Genomic DNA, 18,242 nt, shown 5'->3' on the forward strand with positions numbered 1-18,242 from the left:
GTTGTGATGAGCACTGGGTGTTATACATAACTAATGAATCATTGAATACCATATCAAAAAAGTAATGATATACTATACAGTGGCTAACTGAACATAATAAAAAATTAAAAATAAAATAAACACAATGAAACAAACAAACAAAAAAAGATTCTCTCCCTTCCTCTCCCTCTGCCACCCAATCCCTCTCAAAAAAAAGATTAAATTAGTTTTAAGAATAAATCCTAAAATTAGATTTTATGATTTTGACAGAAGGAAAAAGTTAAAAATATCTTTTTCAGTTTATTTTTTTATTAACATATAATGTATTATTTGTTTCAGGGGTACAGGTCTGTGATTCATCAGTCTTATATGATACCCAGTGCTCATTACAACATACCTTCCCCAATGTCCATCACCCAGTTACCCCATCCCGCTCTCCCTCCCCTCCAGCAACCCTCAGTTTGTTTCCTAAGATTAAGAGTCTCTTATGGTTTGTCTCCCTCTCTGGTTTTGTCTTGTTTCGTTTTTTCCTCTCTTCCCCTCTGATCTAAAACAAAGGATGAACATATTCGCAGAGGGCCATGGCTGCACACATGCTGATGGATGTTTTTCAAGTCTCTGAGGAAAGCTACACTTAGTATAATCCTTACAGATTAGTTTTTAAAAATGCAAAAACATGCAAAATAAAAATAAAATGCAGAAAATTAAAATGCAAAAAATATGGTGGCTTCTGTATAATTTAGGTTTTAGATTCTCTGTTGTTGTTTTAATTCTGTTAGGCAGAATGGTGTTATAAAAACTCAGAAAAACAGTGTTCCTAGGATAAAATATCCACATTCAATAAGACTTAATTGTTCTTTTTCTTTTTCTTTTGTAAAAATAAGCAATTGTCTATGAATTTTCTGTCCATGTATCTTTCTATGTATCACTCTCTACATACATGTATATGTGGAATGGGGAGGAACAGATTCAGCTAAAGAGTTTGAGGAGGAGGGGTCATTTCTCTGTGGTTAGCAGACCTTAAATGCTTTCCAAAAGTGAAGACAAAGTGAAGTTCATTGTAAGTCATATTCCTCTTTGACAAGAACTTTCAAACAATTTTCTGAGATTAAGTTAAATGGACCTCCAGGTCAATAAGAAATTCATGGTTAATTATTATTTGCCTACAGCTCAATAGATACTGACTTTCCCATGTAAGGTTGGATCTTTGGTGCAATCTAAATCAATACTTGGTAGCCTTGCAAACTTCAACAGCAAGCTAACGAACTTTGATCAAATGCATACTGTTACCTCATGCTAAAATCCAAAATTTGATAAAATCCATACTAAAAGGAAAGAACTAAATAAAATATAATTAAGTATTTTGTGAACACATTTTCCCATGTGTTAACATAATCTTTGTGTTAGTTATTAATTCTTTATTATACTTGGGCTCAGCACAGTAATCTGAAATTTCAAATGATTGTTCTTTGGCTGTTAAGCAAATAGGATCTCAAAAGATTAACCATAACATAATTGCTCATGCTCATGAAAAAGCATTACCTGTTTTGTTCTGTTTTTCCAGAAATTGCTTAAAATGATGTAACACAAAGAAAATGTTCTACGGGGATCAGCAAATAGTACAAGATATAGCCCCCATACTTTAGTAATGTTTAAGTATTCACAGACTTTGTCTCAAGATAAGTTGGACTCTTTTTGGTTATACTGTGGATTGCTCAAAGGCAGCATGTAGTGGGGGGAAAATCAAGGTAATTGAGGCAGTAAAAAGGGTTTGAAGTAACACAAACTTTGTATTTATTTTTTCCATTTTCTACTATTGTATTGGGACCATCTATGAATTGTTGAGTCCTATGAGGTATTGGAGGAAAAAAGGGGGGAAATATAAAACTATCTTTGGGACCATCTATGAATTGTTGAGTCCTACGAGGTATTGACGGAAAAAAGGGGGGGAATAGAAAACTATCTTTGTTTGCCAAGAATTTGAAATTTAGAGTAGGTTACAAATTAAAAGGTGACTCAATTGTTGGATTAAACACTTGAGAGGTAATGAAACACATTTAGAAAGGGGAAATTTCACCTGAAGTCTGAAGGATAAATAGAAAAATAGTAGCCAACTAGAAGAGGTTAAAATAAAGGGAAGAGTTTTCTGGCCCAAATGTGTACAAAATCCATGGTCACGTCTGAGAAACAAATAGTCTGCAACATGGCTGGAGCGTGGAGATCATATGTCAGAAACTACACTCAAGGCACTACTATATGCATAGAAAGAGTGCAAGACTGGTGGATAAAATAAATGTTAGAGGGAAATAATCCAGAAAGTTTTGATAGAGTCCTCGACAAATAAAAGAATATAGGAGGTGTTAGAACTAGACAGATTTTTTTAAAATAAGTTAAATAATTAAAGTGTTCGATAATGCATTGTTTATTGGTGCAAGTTAAAAAGAAATATGAAAAATGTTTTCTTGGTTTCTTATGTGGATAACTGGTTGATAAACAGTACCATTCACTGAGGTAGAAAATACATGTGTATGAGCAGGATAGGGTGGTTCTTGGATTGCTGAATTTTCTTTTGAACATGTTAAATTTAGGCGCATTGGGAATACCTAAATGAAGTTGTCTGGGAACCTATTAAATATAGGTACCTGGAGTTCAGAGGAGAAATCTGGCCTAGAAATTTCAATTTTTGCATCACCAGCATATAAATGACAATTTTCCTTATAGCTTTAGATGAGTAATCTCAAGAAAAATGTGCAAAAATAGTATGAGTTGGCTGAGGGAAGAACCATAAGGTAATAGTCTATTTAAAGCATAAACAAAGGAAGCAGAGCCACCAAGGAATAAAAGTGCACGTAAAGATAGGAAAACCCAAAGATTTTAGTAACTCAGAAACAAAACGATGATGTCAGTGGTGTCTAATGCTACAGAGACATCATAAAAGAAGCCCTCACTGTCTTTGGGAATAAAGAGCGTGTTGGTGAACTTGGAATGAGTAATTGCATTGCAATTACGCTGAGAACAGATTTCAGAATACAATAGATTGAGATATCTACGTGAAGGATGAAGTAATGACTTTTCCAGGATGTTTGGTACTGAAGGGATAAAGAGCAGAGTTTAATGGAGGGTAAAGGAAAAGAAGGTTTTTTTTTTACATATATTTTTAGATTGGTGGGAAAGACTGATTGAATTGGTAGAGGAAGAAGAAACAGAAGACAAAAAAGTTTGGGAACCAAAATAAAAGTTTAGATATTCGAAAGAGAATACACCCCCCACTCCCTAAAAGAGTGGAAAGACTAGATGTGGAAGCAGGTAGTTTTGCACAAATGGTGACAGGAAGTTGAGAAATGTTCCATTTTATGACCCTAAGTCTTCCTGTGAAGTCAGAACTGTTAACAACTACTGGGAGTAAGGGGGTGGGACAGAGGGGGATGGGGAAGGCATCCAAAGGGTGTGAAATGACTGTATGCAGACTGAGAGACAATCAGTGTTTTGCAAAAACGCAGGCCAAGTAAGTGACTACTTGATGTTAAATGTAATACATTTGTAATAATTCACTTTTGTCTACATGGTGCTCTTGGTAGTTTAGGAACAATTGCAAAGACGGGAATATTTCACAATACTCAAGTTTTGGTATATCTGAGAGGAAATAGGGCCAGAAAATTTGGATGCTGGAAAGAGTCATTCTATACATATCACATTCTATAACACAACTTATGGGGTAGGAGTTGAATAAAGGAGAAGCCAATAGATCCAGGACAATGAGTGAAGTTAAAGGAATAGTGACATGCATCCATCAAGGAAAAGTTGTAGTGTCACAACTGAGGTGAAAAGAAAAGGGTAGAATGCTGTGATCATAAGATAATTTTTTTTTAATTTTGGATATTTAGCATTTAATCTATTTCCAGATAAAACAATTTCAAAATGGAACCATGGGAGCAGGAAGCTCAAGTGGAATGATGGTGGGGTCACTGATATCAAGATCAAAAATCTGAGAAGCCATATTATTAAATATGTGGAGTGTATGGGCACCGATGACAACTTTGTGGCAGAGGAAGAGAGTGATTTTAGGACCAGAGTCTTCACGGAATAAGGAAGTAGGAACTGGACGTATAGATGACAACAGCAAATATGGGTATAAGCCTTGAACATCGGGGCAGCTAACACAAGTGCAAGATGTAACCATAAATAAGGACACTGCTCCAAACTGAACAATGTCTTATCTTACCTGCCAGATTTGAAGTATGTGGAGAGTTTCATTCATATGAACGGTCTGTGGAGAAGTGACCTGAAAAGAAGGAGGTTTTCAAGGGGGACCCAAATTTCGGTTTAAGGAAAGGAAAATAAAATGATTGAAGATGTTGGAGACTTTTGTAATATCAGAGTAAGATCTACACAGCCTCCAACACATCAGGGAACTATCAGTACTAGAAAGAATAAGAGCCAGGAAAGGCAAAGATTTGAGATCACAGCTTGTGAGGTGATGCAAGAACACTTCAAAGCACTGTCAAAAGAGTAACTACCTGGGGCGCCTGCATGGCTCAGTTGGTTAAGCATGGGACTCTTGATTTCGGCTCAGGTCATGAGATCAAGCCCTGTGTTGGGCTCTGAGCAGGCATGGATCCTGCTTAATATTCTCTTTCTCTCCCTCTCCCTTCCCTATACCCCCCAGAGGAGAATGCGTTATCTCTCTCTTAATAATAATAATAATAGTAACCTCCTGCAGTCATCAGCATGAGGGGATTGCACACAGCTATCCTCAGAGTAAGGCTCAGTCTGAATATCGTTAATACTTTTACAGTTAAAATGTACTTATTTAACGTGTAGTATAAGCTGGGCATTATTCTAAATGCTTGACATGGGCAAACTGATAAATCCCTTTCCAAACTTGCCTTGATCTCTGGTTAATTGGGAAATTCTGGCTTCTCTGAAAGATCATTTCTTTATGAATTGAGCCTAGGGAACCAAGGACCAGTTAGCAAGCATATCTGCTTTACCTCAGCTAATTATGAACCATGAAGAGTGTTTAAGCTCTTAACTCGGTTTCCATATCTGAAAATGAGGATGATAGCTATATTGCCAATATAGAGGATAGGTATAAGGATAATATGAGATGAAATAGTGAAAAAAGAAAATTAAATTTATCTCTCCCTTCTGCTCAAGATCATAAAAGCTGCTCCCTTTTAATTAGTTAGAAATCAATTTGTATTTCTATAAACTTATTCTGGAATTTTTTTCATCCGCTGTGCTTTTGGGTGTTTGAAGATATATGATATATGTGTTTTCTGAACTACTTAATATATTTTAATGTTGTTAATGTTTATTTTAATAAAAGCAAGACTATCCATATTTCTAAGAGGTTTTTTTTTTCATCCTTTAATTTACAAATACTACAGAACATTGAAGGAAAACTAGAAATCATAGTAAATAAGAAAATAACATAAAACAAAAATTATATAGGGACGCCTGGGTGGCTCAGTCAATTAAGCATCCACCTTTGGCTCAGGTCATGATCCCAGGGTCCTGGGATAGAGCCTCACGTCAGACTCCCTGCTCAGCGGGGAGCCTGCTTCTCCCTCTCCCTCTGCCTGCCACTCCCCCTCCTTGTGCTTTTTCTCTCTGTCAAATAAATAAGTAAAATCTTTCAAAAAACTATAAAATATTATGAATATCAGACATAGATATCACTACATCTATATTAGATACAGATATCAGTATTCAAAATTTTGCTTATGACTTTTCATATTATCTTTTCTGGCATTGATTTTTTTGAATTTTTGTTTCCTGTCAATTAAAAATTTCAAAGGAATTAGTATAATTTTGTTTAAAATATTTCAACAATTTAAAAAAAATTTTATCTGTGTTCACATAACGCTCAATCTTTATTTTCTTTTACGAAAAATAGTTATGACATAGATTATTCAGTTATGTTAAATTTAAATAAAATACCATCTTTCTCTGTTTACAAATCCCCAGAGTTTCATCTTTTGGAATTGCTGCCTAGAACAAATCACTTCGTTCTGAAGCCAGAACTAACATGAGGATTCTCCTGTGAATGTGTTCAACATAATAAGATCATGGTGGTCAGAACCAGCTCCTAACATCTGCTTGATTATTGCCAATGGAGACGAGAATATTCAGAACATACACTCTGGAGGGTCTTCAAACATAAAAAGTCTTTGAAGTCTATTCCATGGCCAGAGGCAATCATTCAGTAGTCTCTGAGTTTATCCTCCTGGGACTCACTGATAATCCAGAGCTTCAAGTCTGTCTCTTTGGCGTATTCCTACCCATCTACTTAGCTAGTGTCATGGGTAATCTCGGTTTGATTGTGCTCATCCATGTCAGCCCTCAGCTTCACACGCCCATGTATTTTTTTCTCAGCCATCTGGCTTTTGTTGATTTTTCTTTTACTTCATCCGTCACCCCAAACACCTTGGTGAATTTCCTGTGTGATGTTAAAAGTATAACATTTTATGCATGCGCCATCCAGGTTTGCTGCTTCATCACATTTGTAGTTTGTGAACTGTATTTGCTCGCGATCATGGCCTACGATCGGTATGTGGCCATCTGCAACCCTCTACTCTATGCCATTCTCATGCCTAGAAAGCTCTGTCATGGAATGATTGCTAGCACATACACGTACGGATTCACCGTGGGTCTCATACAGACAGTGGCAACATTCCACTTGTCTTTTTGCGGCTCCAACGTGGTCAACCACTTTTACTGTGATGATATTCCCTTGATTGCTCTGGCCTGCTCTGACACTCACACCAAAGAGCTGATGTTGTTCATCATCGCTGGGTTCAATACCCTCTGCTCTCTACTGCTTGTAACCATTTCTTATATCTTCATCTTCTTCGCCATCCTGAGGATCCGTTCTACTGAAGGAAGACAGAAAGCCTTTTCTACATGCACTTCCCACCTCGCCTCCATCACAATATTTTATGGGACAATCATTTTTATGTACCTACTGCCCAAGTCAAGCCATTCTCTGAACACAGATAAATTTGCTTCGGTGTTTTACGTGGTAGTGATTCCCATGTTAAACCCGCTGATCTACAGCTTGAGAAATCAGGAGGTAAAAAATGCGCTGAAAAGAATTATAGGAAAGTTGTGTTTGCCTGTCAAATAACTTAAAATTCATTGGACAGGAGAGAATCGGAGGACTTTGAGCTGCGTCTTACCTAGAGTTACCATGCTGATAAAAGGTAGATTTGAATTCCTCACTTCCTGGGCTCAAATTCAATCAGATGTCTTACCCCCTATTCCATTCTGTGATTTCCACATGAAAGGTATTCTGTAAGTTTTAAATTATTGAATTGTAAAAGGAGAGAGAAAAATAGAGAAAGTGAGAGAGTGAGAGCCAGAGAGAGCCAGAGGGAGGGGAGGCGGGAGAGAGAGAGAGATTCTTAACCTGCTTGACCATGACATCCTCTCCAAAATCAAAAGAACAGAGTATGGGGGAATAGTGGCTTTATCTGAATTCTGTGTCATATTGAAAAATTTGTGTTGTACTGAAATAGATCAATATCTGGTATCTTGTATTTCAAGTTGCTGCATAGATAATCTGGAAATCATGTCAAAGTTGAATAGCAAGGATTTTTTACTTTAACACTATGGATAATATCCCTAATACTCCACTTTCTGCAGTCGGCTAAGAGATAGCACCAACGAAGTTACCTTGACATTGATTCTATATCAGTTTAGTTCAGTGGAGTCACTTTACATACATGATTATAATTCACTGCCTATGTGATATTAAGTGTGTAGTTAGGAGTGTGGACTCTTCATTCCCATAAGTTTGGTAACAATCTTAGCTTTTCCAAGAGGTGTTGCCATTGGTAAATTATTTTACATTTCCATATCTTGGTTTTCCAAGTGCAGAAGGTAGTAATAGTTTTTTCTCTAGGACTGCTTGTGAGGATTAAATAAGATTTTAAATATGAAAGGTGTTGCACGGGGGCGCCTGGGTGGCTCAGTTGATTAAGCATCCAACTTTGGCTCAAGTTATGGTCTTGGAGTCCTGGGATCCAGTCCCTTGTCAGGCTCCCCTAAGCAGGGAGTCTGCTTGTCGCTCTCCCTCTGCCCCTCCCCCTGCTCCTGGTCTCTCTCTCTCTTAAATAAATAAATAAATAAATAAATAAATAAATAAATAAATAATCTTTAAAAAAGGGGGGTTATTGCACGGTTCCCAACACATAGCAAGCATTTCGTAAGTGTTAACTATTATACTTCATTATTAACATTGTTATTATATCAGCCATCCCTTTATTAGGTTTTAGGTTTTAGGAAATAGTCAGCAACGTGACATGCTTCATTTCAAAATCAACAAAATGAAGATGTAAAAGCTAAGAAATTATTTTATTGTGATCTTTCAAACAATTCAGTTCTTTTAAATTCCCTTTTGCATCACCTGTTTATGAACATATTTTAAATTGAATTGTTTAAGTTCTTCCACTCCTGCTATTAAAATAAGCATCTTTTTTCCCTTGAAAAAAAGAGTTAAGCTACTTTTGTCATATTTAGCAATGAATAGACAAATGAATAATGAGTTTAACTAGTTTGAAACTTTTCAAAGTAAAAATAGAGCTAACATTGATTTTTTTTTTGTTTAATCCCCATTACCTGTTTCACCATCCCCCCCACCCACATCACCTCTGGTAACCACCATTTTGTTTTCCGTAGTTAAAGGGTCTGCTTTTTGGTTTGTCTCCTTTTCCCTTTGTTTTGTTTCTTAAATTCCACATATGAGTGAAATCTATGCTGTTTGTCTTTTTTTTTTTTAAGATTTTATTTATTTATTTGACAGAGAGAGAGACTACGAGAGAGGGAACACAAGCAGGGGGAGTGGGAGAGGGACAAGCAGACTCCCCTCTGAGCAGGGAGTCTGATGTAGGACTCCATCCCAGGACCTTGGGATCATGACCTGAGTTGAAGGCAGATGACAACTGAGCCACCCAGGTGCCCCACTCTTTGTCTTTCTATTGAATATTTTTCCATGTGTCAGGTGCTTACAGAAGTGCTTTAAATTAGTTACTTTAATTAATTGCTCAGTTAATTTTCCTAGCACCCTACTTGAGACAAGTATCTAAAAACCAAAAAATTCTTAACAGTTTATGTAATTCATTAACACAACATGTATCTAATAATTGGGGGGAAAAACAAGATTTGAGTTCACTTTTGTCCAACTGTAAAAATTCATTTTTTAATGGCTATCTTATATTTTCAATTACAGTTATACAGCCTTGGGATTTTTAAAACACTGAATGGTGATTCACAAAAATGTCACTTAAAATTAGATTGAAGTTAAATTTTTCGCAAGTTAAAGAAATAATTAGAAAGATATGTGAGCCTTAGTCTGGCACAGAAAATTTATCTCCCCTGTTAGTCATACACTCTGGAGAAGAAAGTAAAGAGAAAGGTCACAACATATGGAGCTGAGGACCTTCTGTCTTTATCATCCATTTCCCTACCAGTGAAGTTAGCTTCAGATATTTCTGAGAATTTCCCATCTCCCTGAAAAGTCAGGTTCTTAACTGTTTCCATAAAGCCTAACCATATTTCACTTCAACACTTCGATGTCGCTGGGTCCCATTTGCTATCACAAAACTGCCTTGGTTGACAACCTAAGGAAAGGACCATAGCAACTGGAGACACAATTTTCTCATCGACAAACTGAGACTTTTAAAGGGTCCCTGGGTGGCTCAGTGGATTAAGCATCTGCCTTCAGCTTAGGTCATGATCCCAGGATCCTGGGATCAGGCTCCCTGCTCAGTGGGGAGTCCACTTCTCCCTCTCCCTCTGCCTCACCCCTACCCCCCTTGTGCTTTCTCTCAAATAAATAAAATATTTAAAAAATTAAAAAATAAATGGAGACTTCTTTTTCAAGATTTATTATTTATTTATTTATTTATTTATTTATTTATTTATTTATTTGACAGAGAGAAAGAGCACAAGTAGACAGGGAGAGGGAGAAGCAGGTTACCCATTGAGCGGAGAGCCCAAGGCAGGGCCGATTCCCCAACCCTGGATAATGACCTGAGCCTTAACCGACTGAGACACCCAGGCAACACTAAATTGAGACTTTTAAGAAAAGTTATCTCTAATGGTCCTCAATCTGGGTGATTACTTACATAATAGAATACCAACACCCTATGCTTAGTTTAATTGTTTAATGACCAAATTAAGTGCCAAAAAAGAAGGCCTGAGAGGGAAAAGAGTCTGTAAGTGTAAAATCACTAGTGGTTCTTCTTTATAGATTACATTCTAATACGAACTTTTGTAAGGTCAAAAAAAAATGTGGAAAAAATGGGTTCCTCTTAACTAATATATGAGTAAGAAATATAATTGAGAGAATATGAAGGAATTAGAAGTAAGCATTTCAAAAAAGTGTGCATTAAGTTTATCAGAACACTTACATTCTAGATACATTCCTGAAAATCCTGTGTCTCTAAAACAATTGAATTGTTTTAAATAAACTATGTTTTTAAGGAATTTTAACTTTGTACATGTTTAAATTATCCTGTTGGAAGGTAAAATGGGTTAAAGACCACTTAATTTCTCTACTTTCTAAATTCTGATTTTCACATATTAAACGTCGATGTGTGTGACTTATTTCTTAGTATCGATAAGAATATTAAATGAGTTGATAAATGCTAACCACACGGAATTAGGCCAAACAGTGCTGAACACTTAAAAAATGCCAGCTATTTTTATTTGCATTATTCTTAATATTATTGTCAGTGTTAGTGAAAAAATTTTAGAACTGAGCGATGACCTTTTATTCAAATAAAACATTTAAAAACAAGTTATACAGAAAGGGCACAGTTCTTTTTAGAACAAGTCAGTCTTCATTCAACAAACTGAAAAAAAGTGAAGAGTAGCCCAATTAAAGAAAATCTAATAGAAAGTCTAAAGCTTTTAATATCAATGTGATAAGACAATGGCTTGGATTTTTATTCAAAGTAAAACACTAATCCGTTGTAGTTACCAAAAAAATCCTTGATCTATAAGAACATATCTTTGGGATGGTCCATCACTAATAATGATAATTAAACTGGCACAGAAAAAAACCCACATTAGGTGCCAATGATTGTCATCCTCACATATATTTTTAAATTATAGACTTATATTTGCATTTAGAATTATCATATTACCATCCACGTGAACTTAGGCACTTTACACATAATTGAGGCCCAGAGGTAAAGTCTCAGACATTTCTTAGATGTATTTGATTGTATTAAGTAGGACTATTTGATACTACTTGATTGCCTGGAAGGGAGTAGAAACCTAACCAGGCTTTGTTCCTCTTTCTTCAAGACTGATAAGCCTTTGACAACTCAATGAATTCACCTTTTTTTAAAATCTTATTTTATTTAAATTCAATTAGTTAACAAACACTTATATAGCAAACACATTCAGACCACCTAATTATCACAAGATATTGTTGTAAGCATTTCATAAATATTAACTTGTTTCATATCTAAAACAAACTAATGAGTTGGGTCCTCTTACTCTCCAGAATTAGAAATAGAGTCACACGGTTTAGGTCAATTGTCCAAGCGGGGCGTGGCGAATACAGGAAGGGCATAGCATTCAAACTCAGGCAGCCCCAGTTCCAGAGTAGGAAGTTCTAGCAAAAACACGCTGCTGCCTTTGCTTGAGATTCACAGATGTGTGTTTGAGGGTGTATTTGACCATAACTTCAGTGGTCTGTAAAGGCTGCAACGGGCTGAACGGGGTTCTTTGAATCACACTGACTTTCCAGACATGGCCTGGGTGCTTGTAGAAAAGGTCAAGGTCTGCTGAAGTACAGTCACAGTTTGAATCGATTTGAAGAGAATTACAAGAAATGTCAGCAGGAGGAAGTTTGATTTATTTACGTTCTTGCATGTAATAAAGGGTTTATTATTGTTATTTTCTTAATTTTAACAGCTTTAAGGTTTCACAACCCTTATCCAAGGCTTTCTTTGAGGCATTTTTCACCTCTTTGTTCCTTAGACTATAGATCAGGGGGTTCAACATTGGGATCACCACTGTGTAGAATACGGATGCCATTTTGTCTGTGTCCATGGAGTGATTTGATTTGGGCTGTAGGTACATAAAGATCAAGGTACCATAGAAAATAGTGACAGCCACCATATGGGAGCCACAGGTGGAAATGGCCCTGCGTCGCCCCTGGGTAGAGCGGATCCTTCGGATGGCGGCAATGATAAAGATGTAGGACGTGAGGACAATGGAAGAGGAACAGATCATATCAAAACCAGCAAAGGCAAAGATCAGAATTTCCTTTATGTGTGTGTCTGAGCAGGACAGAGCCAAGAGAGGGAGGTCATCGCAGTAGAAATGGTTAATTACGTTGGGGCCACAGTAAGTTAGACGGAAGGTGATAATGGTATGGAACAGGGCAACCAGAAAGCTGTATATATATGGAACGGCCACTAATTGAATGCAGAGTTTTCTTGACATCAGGGTGGAATAGTGCAGGGGACTGCAGATGGCCACATAACGATCATAGGCCATGGAAGCCAAAAGGAAACACTCAGTGATCATGAAGGTGAGAAAACAGCCCAGTTGTGTTGCACAAGCATGGAAAGGAATAGTATTGCATTCCACAACAAAATTCACCATCATCTTTGGCGTGATAGCAGAGGAGTAGCAAAGGTCCACAAAGGCCAAGTGACTGAGGAAATAGTACATAGGTGTGTGGAGTCGAGCATCAATCCTGATTAGAATTATCAGCCCCAGGTTGCCCAGCACTGTGACCAGATAGATGATGAAAAATACCACAAAGCACGGGGCCTGAAGCACTGGCCGGTCTGTAACTCCCTTTAGAATGAACTCAGTGACATAAGTGATATTGACATCGGCCATTTATCCGGGTGAATTTTGCAGCAAGTTGAAGAATATAAATGACACTTCTCATGGCCCCTACCAGTGCAGGCAAAAGGTGATCGCTGATGTCTTCTTGCCTTGAATCATGCTGCCTTGTGGGCAAAAAGCACACCTTAGCTCTCTGATGATATGCGTTCTTACCTCAGGGAGAGGAGTCCCATACTCTAGGAATAGCCTTCTTGAACGTTGTTTTGCTTTGTAATTTTAGAGAATATGAAAGGGTGCAGATTAAAATTGCACTACGACCTGATAGAAAACACTTGAGACAACTAACACTAAGATTTAGCATTTTTGCTGCCACTATCTTTTCTTTGTATGCATAAATATGGCAACACAAAAATAGGTAACTCATAAATGAAGCTATTTTAATATTAATATTAAGGTGGAATTTGGATTCCAAGTTCAAGAAACTTTTAAATCACCTAGAAACAAGATTACCTACAAACATTTGTTAAAGTGCTCCTAAAATAAAGTATTTATGATTTTGTCTCTACTTACAACTCTCTGGATTATTTTATCAACTCCTCTGATTTTTTAAAAGTAATTTTTTCTCGTATCCTCCAATCAGCTTCTACAGGTTGTTCTAAAGCAACCACTCTCTCAAAGTCTTACTAATTATTCTGTCATTTCCACATGTCTCTCAGTTTTGAGGGGAAGTCCTCAAAATCATTGACATAGTTCACCTAAAAATCTACTTAATAACCATTGTTATTTCTCGCTTCATTGCATCCTTCCTAAAGGGAGTTTTGCCTCAAACTTGACTGCGCATTGGAATCTCCTATGGAGCTTGCAACATCTCCATGCCCAGGCACCCCCTACCAATTTAATCAGAATGTCTGACCAGCATCCAGGCATCAGTATTTGTAAAGCTCCCCAGGTGGTTCCAATATACAGACATGTTTGGGAATAAGTAGCCTAAAGAACAAATTCATGAGAATGGCAAGTTGAGATCAGCCATATTTTCAAACTTTCTTTTATTTCTCTTTTGGTGTTGTTTGCCTGACTTATGGCTGAATCAGTTGGGGTGCCAGTGACTCCACCATGCCAGCGGAATTCAAGTTGAAGTATGGCTATTTCTATTCGCATGAAAAAGACTCACCAAGGGTTATGTGGACAAGAATAGTTTGAAGAAAATTAATTTTCAAATCCTCCATTTTTTTAAATCTGTTCCTTTCTGAAAATCATTTGTCTAAGAAGGCATCTGTGCTCTTGGTTTTTTGTTTGTTTTTGTTTTTGTCTTCCCTTTTCAAAATTCACACTTCACACAGTCTACAAATGCAAGGCATATCTCTCACTCATCTGGAATCGTGTTAAGATTCCTTGCTCCAACATTTGGGCATTTAGATAATTCTTTTCATATGACCCTATAAATATACCCCCATCTCATTAACAAAATAAATTGCAAATGAAAGTTAAATCTATAGTGAATAATTATTCACCAACATTGGAAGTATATAGGTTATTTTAATCATTTAATTGCAATTATAACTCAAAATATTTTACTACTATAACATATAAAAGCTATAGAACCTATTATTACAAGAATAAAATTCCAATCAGTATGTGTGCAAGCATTTGAGTTTTAGGGGAGTAAGGCAAAATAACCAGGGAAACAGTTTCCATAATAAAATGTATTATATTAGGTTTACCTTTTCTTTTGGTGGAAATTGAATGGACAAATGAATTCAAGAACAAAAAAAAAAAAATGCTCTATACTATCCAATTTTACAAGGGAGTCTCTGTATTTTCAACGGATGATGGTAATTATTGATTACCATAATATTACACTATTTTTGATACATTTAACTTTAGGCATATATGTGTGTATGTATACATATATATGTATATATAAATTCATATATATATTCATATAAATTTACACATATATATATGAATGCCAATATTTATAATATGAAAAGTTACATCTTTTGTACCTATTTAAACAATTGGTGGAAAATGTTAGATGTTTACTTAACTATGTATAATGAGGCAAATACTTGTTATTTTCTGTTATTTGAGTACCAGAATTTATCATTAGTGATCATTTTTAGTCCATTCTGGTAGTTGTATACTATTTCTAACAATGAGCAACTTCATTTATTTGGTTTTCCATCAGTCTTTGTAGATTCCATTTTGCCCTTCTAGGTTCTCAAAACATAGTTGCCGAGCACATTAAATCTCTCCTTTGCACTAATTCTTAAACAGTTTTCTTCACTTATTAAGGATTGGGGACATAACTCTGATGTGTCTACACTCTTTGACAATTAACACAATGGCAAAGCTTTGCGCAGAAAAAGAGTTCAATAAATAAGGAAGAAGGAAAGAGTCATTGGTAAACCTCTTCTCTCCTATTCCCTGCTCTATTAGTCAAGCTATTCCCTGATTTACTCACTGCCTAGTCTTATCCAGGTCCTGCTCCCTGCTTTATAAGAGCCTGGATGGCTTCTCCAAGCCAAGCATCCTTCACTCCAGGTCTTCACCAAGCTTGATTTCTCCCCTAGAGCTTACCAGCCTGCAGAGGCACCCTGAGCACCACCAGTATACTAGGTGTACGGGTGTACAGATGTGCAGACATTGTGACTTCCTCAGCCATCCGACGCTCCCTCTGTGTATCCCAAAACACATACCAATGACATGACACGGCATGAGAAAGGCTTAGAAAGCATGGGTGTGAGTCTGATTGCCTTAAAACCTTTCTAGAGGCCAAACACTCTTCTGAGAAGCAAAAATAGGAAAATGAAATCCAGTGGATTTCTATTTTATATCAGGATTCAAAAATTACAGTGAGTACCCATTCTTCATTTAAGAGGAGCATTTTTACAGTACATTTGGTGTTTCCAAAGGCCAAGGATAGAAAAACACTGTTACCAGCACTTAAGTATAGAACGATTCTTGGTCGCCCATTCGCGTAAGAGAATTTTAGACAGAAAAACCCACCTGCCTTTGTATTTCTCCTCCGTTGGCCATATAATAACAACTAGTTTTTGTGGGTGCTACTGTCGCACAGAGGGTGATTCTAGATTATCTAGCTAACTCAATATGAGGTCATTGAAGGAATGTGTGTGTGCGTGTGTGTGTGTGTGTGTGTGTGTGAGAGAGAGAGAGAGAGAGAGAGAAACAGACAGAGAAAAGAGGGAGGGAGAGATGGACAAGGAACTGGAGATGAAGAAAGAAGTAGGCATCCTTTAGAAAGTACTGAAAAGCAAAGAGTGTGACAATAAGGAGTATGAAACTAAGAAATGCAATTAGGATGTTCTTGGTATTATCTTTAAAACCAGACTGATGCCATCGAATACCACCACTCACCAAGGGGAGAGATTTCGAATGGGGAGCCTGACTATGGGTAGAGCATTGGTGATTCACTCCATACACAAACTCCATGACTCACCTGCTAGGCAATGATCCTAGCTCCCGGTGAGCTCATTCTGAAGTTGGGTGATTTATCAGTTCCTAGATCCCTTTGGGATTAAATTTGAACCTTTGGAAATGTCTGAAAGCTGTAATATTTCCTTCCTTATTTTTCTCAAATTAAGATGAGGTGGACAAATTATATTGGGGAGGTTAAAAAATCTTTTAATTATCTGTATTCCTGAAGGAACCATACTTCAATTATACCAATCAGATAATTTCCATAAAGGCAAAAGTAGACTATACTACTAGAAACAACATGAAAAGACTGTGAACCTTGGTTCATTTGAATAAAAATTCAAGTTTTATGAAAGTAAAAGACCAATACTTAAACCCTGAGTAACTATCTTATGAGACCTTGGACAATGTCCATATTCATTTTAAGCCTCAATTGTAAAATCATATAATAATGATACATCTTTCATAATTTTGTGAGTATTAAATAAATTAATGTATGTGAAGGACTCAGTAAACTCTATGGGAAGTCATAAGTGTTCAGAAGATGTTTGCTTAAAAAATCAGAGGAAACAAAAAATAAATTAAGCCAAAATTTTTCCAAAGTCATACTTGAAAAACAGTTTCAGATTCTACCTTGGTGAATCTATACAAGAAGGGAAATGTGTTTTTTATTAATGGTAAAACACAAGTTCTCACCAAATTTCAAACTAGAAAACCCTTTTCGAGTCTAATATATCTCATATATTACTAGATATGTGTGTGTGTAAAACAAAACATAGCAGAAGCAAAAATTTCTGGAAAATGTATCTACTGCTTCCGGTTTCTCCCAAATTTTGTCCTTTCCAAACCAGCTTTTCCTCCACCACTGAAGCCAGTTCTTTATAGTTTGTCTGTTTATTATTCTACTGATACATACAATGAACGTTTTTCAATTCTTTGTCAGATTTCCTCTGAAACCTGGAAAAATGTATATTGTCTCACTCCTTGTCATCTGATAAACCACACTTTTTTTTTTTCAGTTTTCTCTCTTTTCTTAATCATGGTAAAAGCATTTCATGTGAGATCGAGCCCGTTGACAATTTTTTTAAGTGCACAATACAGCACTGTTAACTATAGACAAAACGTACAGCAGCGCTCTAGAACTTAGTCATCTTACGTTATGGACCTTTTCTATCCATTGACAAAGAACTCTCATTTCCTCCACCCCCCAGTCCCTGGCAACCACCCTTCTCTTTCTATGAGCCTTTGTTAGATATCTCATTATTCTAGTTAGAATAATGCATATTCATCCTGCTGTAGCTGGCTTGTTTCACTTAGTATAATGTCCTCATGTTATCACATATGGCAGAATTTCCTTTTTTTCAAGGTTGAGTGATATTTTATTGTAGGTGTATGCCACATTTCCTTTATTCATCACCTATCAATGGGCCTTTAAGTTGCTTCCACATTGTGGCTACTGGAAATAATGATGTAAGGAACATGAAGACGCAGATAGCTCTTCTAGATCTTGATTTCAATTCTTTTGGATATATATCCAGAAGTGAGATTTGTATGGTAGTTCTATTTTCATTTTCTGAGGAACCTCTATAATGTTTTCCACAGCAGCTATGCCATGTTATATTCCTACCAATTAAGTACAAGGCAATTTCTCAACAACCCTACCAACACTAACCCTTGCTTTGAATTTCTCAAGGCCTTACAACTTATTATTTGAATCATCCTCAATCTAAACATCTGAGGTCATCTAATTTAACATGATCATTTAAACAGATGAGGAAACTAAGTCTCTTGACCTTAAGTAATTCCCTCGGTTTCCCTCTATAAATAAATAAAAGAACATCACTGTCTTCACTAACAATAATACCCACAGACACTTAATTAGGGTCACTCATATTGTTCCCAGCACTTTGTGTAGGAGTGTGCATGTGCGTGTAATTTTTATGTATTTATGTATGATATATTTTATAAATGTTATATATTATACATATACTTATACATACATTTAA

At 36.4% G+C, this 18,242-nt stretch overlaps 2 protein-coding genes across 3 annotated transcripts; one reads left to right on the forward strand and one right to left on the reverse strand.

The window, feature by feature from the left end:
• Positions 1–6,166: 6,166 nt before the first annotated feature.
• Positions 6,167–16,407, forward strand: LOC103666081 (olfactory receptor 5AL1-like). 2 transcript variants are annotated; one of them, XM_008694108.1, is made up of 2 exons: positions 6,167–7,086; positions 16,368–16,407. In XM_008694108.1, exons 1-2 carry the CDS (start codon positions 6,167–6,169, stop codon positions 16,405–16,407), a joined length of 960 nt encoding a protein of 319 aa, XP_008692330.1. The 2 variants fall into 2 exon arrangements, with proteins under 2 accessions (XP_008692330.1, XP_040494652.1); XM_040638718.1 differs by lacking the exon at positions 16,368–16,407 and having other exon boundaries at positions 6,167–7,108.
• Positions 11,890–12,849, reverse strand: LOC103666080 (olfactory receptor 1038). Its single transcript, XM_008694107.1, has one exon. It carries the CDS (start codon positions 12,847–12,849, stop codon positions 11,890–11,892), a length of 960 nt encoding a protein of 319 aa, XP_008692329.1.
• Positions 16,408–18,242: the final 1,835 nt, after the last annotated feature.

The sequence above is a fragment of the Ursus maritimus genome, unplaced genomic scaffold, assembly GCF_017311325.1.
Source record: "Ursus maritimus isolate PB19 unplaced genomic scaffold, ASM1731132v1 scaffold_23, whole genome shotgun sequence".
NCBI lineage: Eukaryota > Metazoa > Chordata > Mammalia > Carnivora > Ursidae > Ursus > Ursus maritimus.

Bases quoted from the DNA above. Each gene is read 5' to 3' on its own strand.
- LOC103666080 (XM_008694107.1), bottom strand. From the start codon at position 12,849: ATGGCCGATGTCAATATCACTTATGTCACTGAGTTCATTCTAAAGGGA.
- LOC103666081 (XM_008694108.1), top strand. From the start codon at position 6,167: ATGGCCAGAGGCAATCATTCAGTAGTCTCTGAGTTTATCCTCCTGGGA. The intron at 7,087-16,367 runs GTTGTGTTTGCC...AATGTCTGAAAG, and splicing joins CTGAAAAGAATTATAGGAAA to CTGTAATATTTCCTTCCTTA.